The sequence below is a fragment of the Diospyros lotus genome, chromosome 6 (genome assembly GCF_014633365.1).
Source record: "Diospyros lotus cultivar Yz01 chromosome 6, ASM1463336v1, whole genome shotgun sequence".
NCBI lineage: Eukaryota > Viridiplantae > Streptophyta > Magnoliopsida > Ericales > Ebenaceae > Diospyros > Diospyros lotus.
In genome coordinates this window covers 26548526-26554166 of record NC_068343.1, presented here as the reverse complement: position 1 = coordinate 26554166, position 5641 = coordinate 26548526, and the positions used below count along the sequence as shown (strand labels likewise).

The 5641-nt window shown below is 33.5% G+C and overlaps 1 protein-coding gene across 1 annotated transcript; it reads right to left on the bottom strand.

The window, feature by feature from the left end:
* On the bottom strand, positions 1 to 1991 carry LOC127804431 (rust resistance kinase Lr10-like). Its single transcript, XM_052341293.1, has 3 exons — positions 1326 to 1991; positions 1182 to 1210; positions 1 to 1066 (listed from the first exon to the last, which is right to left on the bottom strand). Exons 1-3 carry the CDS (start codon positions 1989 to 1991, stop codon positions 1 to 3), a joined length of 1761 nt encoding a protein of 586 aa, XP_052197253.1.
* Between the last annotated feature and the right edge of the window lie 3650 nt (positions 1992 to 5641).

Below are 5641 nucleotides of genomic sequence, written 5' to 3'. Positions count from 1 at the left end.
TCACTCCGATTCGGAAATGATTTCTAAATAACTAGATGTCACCCTTGCACTAATTTTTTCTCTGGTCGTGAAGGGATTAGCAGCAACATGTGGACTCGGGGGCACCCTCAACGTGCCTTCATCATCACCTTCTACTTCTAGCATCCGCACCACATCTTTCATTGATGGCCTATGCATTGGGTACCATTGCGTGCACCAAAGCCCCACAATAATTAGCTTCCTAGCAATCCTCGCATCTTCTTCTTGTTCCACTTGGATGCTTGGCACTGCCTCTACCCCCTGTTCCAAATATCCATAAATCCATTCAGGGAAGTAAGCTTCGCTTTCTGAGCTGTCTTGTTTTGCAGCACTGTTTTGCCTCACTCCAACCATTTCTAGTAGGAGCATTCCAAAACTATATACGTCTGATTTGAACGATACATTTCCAAAGTTTCTAGAGAATACTTCTGGTGCAATATAGCCTACGATGCCTCTAGCAGCAGTCATTGAAATCACATTTTGTTCTTTGGAACACAATTTCGCCAAGCCGAAATCAGATATTTTTGGGTTGAATCTATGATCTAGCAGGACATTGTTAGGTTTAATATCAAAATGAAGTATTTGTTGATCACAACCTTGGTGGAGATATTCAACTCCTCTAGCTACGCCTAGAGCAATGTCTTGTAACTTTTTCCACCCTAATGAGAGTCTCTCCTTATTGGATGAAATGAACTTTTCCAGTGAATAATTGGTCAAGAACTCGTAAATAAGAGCCCTTCGAAAGCCATCAACGCAGAAGCCAACTAAACGGACAATGTTTATGTGGTGAATTCTTCCTATGGTTCCCACTTCATTGATGAACTCTTCTCCATTTCCCTTGACATCATGGAGGATCTTGACTGCAACATGGACGTCATTAGAGAACTTTCCTTTGTACACTGTTCCATAGCCTCCTTGGCCTATTTTGTGCTTGAATTTGTTGGTGATTTTCTTGTCGGCATAGGAATATCTTGCAGGCTTGCGACTTCTATAGTATTTCAAAAATTGCTTGATCTTTGCTTGATCATCTTTTTTTATTTTAATCCAGCTAAAGACACAGTACAATGCTAGAATTGTTACGGGGAGAAGAAATAAGCCTCAGAGCAAATCTGCAATTTGAATCAATCAAATAAAATTAATGAGAAAAAATAAATCAGTCAAACCAAAAGTAAAAATGCAACGCATTTGAATACTATACATAGAATAATAATTTAAGCAATTGGTAAATTAATAATCATTGTAATTGCAAATTAAACCGTAATGGTTCGCAATAGACTAATTTAATTGTGAATATGGAAATTAATTACCTGCAGTTTTGCGTTGGCTATGGCTGATTTCTGGGGGGCACATTCGAGTTGGACAAGCGACTTGGGACCATTTGAATCTAAGCTCACGAAGAGAGAGTAGAAACTATCTGGAAATGAATAAATGTCGCACATCTTTTTGCAGGAAAACATGGGAAACTTCACGACGGGAACGTAAGAAGCTATAGCATAAACTTTGCGAATGGGGTCAGGGTAAACAAACGAGTAGCTGTCCGGCTTTGTGGATGAACAGTGGAAGAGGCTGAAGTTATATAAAATGTAATCTTCTGCGAATCGGAAGGGACAAGAAGACAGATTGATGGTGTCTGGAAAGTGTTTGGTAAAGCAGTCGAGATCAGGATAAGAAGTGTGGATAACGTGTGATGCATAGTCGATATACTTGACATGCAGTTTCAGAGAGGGGGAGAGCTCTAGCCAAGTTCGGTTCTGGGCGCAGGAAAGATAGTGACGGGGCAAGACACAGCCATGGCCTCCTGCTGCAGCAGCCTGATGATCATTACGACGGGGTTTAAGACGGAACGGCGGCCGGATCACCAGACCGTCCCCGCAGCAGCCACTGCACTTGCCTGGAGCTTGTGTTGCTGCTGCAATTGCCTGGAGTTGTGGTAGAAAGAGGAATGTTATAAGATTTAGTAGGAAGACGGCCATTTTTTTTAAAGCTCTTACGAGGAAGTGGTTGGGAGTCTAGGTAATTATTAATGTAATAATTAATACATGTCTCACCATCTTACTCCTTGAGTCAGCTTGTTATTACTCTTTTTCTCTCTCTCTCTTTCTCTCTGTGAAAATGTCTGTTGGAGGCCTCCTCATTACAACAGGGCATCCAACCCTTCTTTTCCTTCTCCTCCTATATTGGTCTGGTTATGGACATAGCGATGCTAAGTCTTCATCATCATCATCCAAATGCTATTCTTCATGCGGAAGCCTTCCCAATATTAGCTATCCCTTTCGCCTCAAAGACGACCCTAAAGGTTGCGGCCAAAAGCAATTCGAATTGACCTGCGAGAACAATCGCACAATATTTTACTTATTAGTCGGGAAGTACTACGTCCTAGACATCAACTACGAGATGGAAACCATTCGGGTAGTGGACATGCGCATCGACCACCGCAATTGCTGTTCTTTTCTTCTTCCTTCATTGAGGCTGGCCAACCTGCTTTCAAATAGATCTTCTGGATATGTCTTCTATTCTTCGACTGCAGTACTGTTAGTGAACTGTGAGAGGCCAATAAAGTATGCAGAACAAAATACGATGATTTACTACATGGATCTTGTTGCTGGGTCTTATTCTAATTGTTTCAACAATTACTCTCCTTTAAGACAAAATCATTGGTATATGCTGGTAGGTAGCGTGACAATGTCCGATGTAGCGGAGTTGTGCACGGTAGAGGGGGTGGTTCCCGTTGCGGCTGAGCCATTCCTCAATGACCGGAACGTTTCCCTCTTGAACATTATTCACAGTGCCATGGCTAATGGATTTGAGCTTGATTACTGGAACCGGCGGTGCCCCACAGATAGGTCCTACTTCCACTGTGCGTAAGACTTATTTTCTGATCATATTTTATCGCTTGAAATTTTCGTAGTATATTATTGCCAGATTGCTTTTCAGAAAAATAATATTTTATAATTTTCATTAAAACATCAGTAAATCATATGGGGATATTGTTTTCAGGCGTACATTTTTTGTCGGGCATGTAGTGAAATTATTTAAATATCCCTCATTACATATATATAAATAAACATGTAAAATACACAAAACGTACAGATATGCATTTAAATAATTTTTCTAGATGCCCTGACAAAATACTTGTCAAGACGTCCTCAGAAATATATTTCTGAAATCATATTATTATTATTGTTTGTTTCTAATATATATTATTAATAGATTATTTATACTATATAAAATGCATGTTAATTTGCTATATATAAAAATGCACGGATGGGATCATGGACTCTTAAGTCATTTATGGCACTAAGGGAAAATAATATTTAACTAAAGTTTTTATATAAAAAAAAAAGTGATACTGATAGTAATATTTTATAATTATTAACTTTTGTCTTAAAAATAAATTCTTATCTGGATATATTATTTATTAAAAAATTATAATTGTTTGTTATACTAATATATAATTAAAAATAAATATTAATAAAATATATATTATTACATTAATAGATTTCTAAATCTATTTATATTGTTATGTATAAATATTAATTATAATTTCCATTTTATACAATGAAAACCATTGAACAAGGTTTTTTTTTAACTTGATTTTTTTTATCTATTTCAACATATATATAGGACAGGTTCAACTCTAAAAGGGATCAAGTAAGAGATTGTTTTTTTTCACATGGATATGTTTTGTACACATTTCTTTAAACATCTCTTCTATATACCTAAAACATAACGTTTTGGTTGGCTCATTTATTTATTTTTATTTTGTTATGAATTGCAGGCCTCATGGAGAACCAGGATATTTGTGAGTGTTATTTTCCATTGCATATATAAGTTGGAAAAAATATAAAAAAAAAATTAAAGTACATTAAATAAGTCAAAAATAATATTTTTAAACCTTTTTTTTGTAGTTAGATGATGATATCTCTCTCTATATACATATAATAGGTCTTGTAATGAGGTATTTATCCCAATAAAAAAATATTTTTCTTTGTGACAAAAATAATAAAAATACAAACAGCTTCATTGTAAACGGATGGAACTTAAAATCAGAACTTACATTGTTAAAAAAATATTAGCAAAATAGATGATTCTCTTGTTTATGTCGTTAAAAATATATTTACAGCTTTACATCGTTAAAAAAAAAAAATATTAACAACTTTACAGATATATGAATTGCCTTTCATTAGTAAGAGTTGCCAATGAGATCTACTGAGTCTTGTTTTGCTTGGTCAGCTCAAAGTGTAGACTGGTGAGACAAGTGTTTAAAGGCCATGAAATAGAGAGTCCAAAATAATGAAAGTTATTAAAATAAAATAATTATTTTAATTTTATTATTAAAATAAAATTAATAATTTTTTTTTATTAAAGGATTGGGGGACCTAAATTAATAATGGCGTAGGCCCCCAACCCTTCACCGATCCTGATTATAACTTATTATCTTCTTGTTTTTTTGTGATAGATATCGACTTCAGCTCATACCGCTTCAATGATGGTTAGTGATTTGTTTTCATTAAGTTTCAATAATTATTGTTGGAAGTCAATAATGAGTTTTAGTAATGGTTGGAACCCATCTCTTTTAGCGCTAGAGCCAAATCAGTACCAACCAAGTTTTTTTTTTTAAATTTTTTAATGATTTTTAGTTTTTTTTTTATTTTTTAATTAGTTTGAGATTAAGGATAAATTTAGTTTAATTAGTTCTTAATAATCAGTAGGGTCTATAACACAATGGATATTTCAACAATTTAAGTAAATTACAAGAACTTATTTGACTAAAAAGAAACCACAAATTAAGGGCTGTTTGGGGAATTTTTACTGATTTATTTTAAAAAAGCACTAAAACAATTGAAAGTAAAAAACAAGAAAAAAAAAAACTTGCATACGTTGTTGCCATTTAGTGGAAAAACTTGCATGGTGCTCCTAAAACTCATTATTTTTTACATAATAATGTTATTACACTAAAGATTGCAAGAGCACTACAATTATCGATTAGGGTATACCCCTAGCATCACAAAAAAAAAAAAAAACACAAACAAAATTCTGTAGAAAGAAAACTAGCCAAAAAAAAAAGTCCCTCTAAACAAAACAAAAAAATAAACTATATACAATAATATACAAAAATAAACTATATACAATAATATACAAAAATCAAGAGAAATCTTCTATATAGTTGCTCTATGAAACACAAATTGTCAAATGTATCATCATCAAATCTCTCTAACCGCATGAACAAGAATCAAGGCAAACTTTGGAGCCATATAATAGTCTATAAATTATTATAAATATTTGGATAATAATTACGAAAATAAGCCATATATGATGAAAAAGATTATTATTATTATTATAAATTTTGTAATTCTTGTTGTAAAAATAACATCGGATTAGAGTAGGGTCACAGTTGACAATTTGAAAAAAAATAATTGGACACAGATTTTAAGTGAAAAACCCCCAAATAAATCAAGGTAAAAATCACGGGTAAGGATAGAAGAATTCACTATGAGAAATAATAAGAGTTACAACTTTCTCTCTAAATCACAAGAAAATAATAACAAAATAATCTCTCTTGAAAATAGGAGAAAACACTATTTTTCTCTAACTCTGTTTTTCTCTCTCTATAATTGAGAAA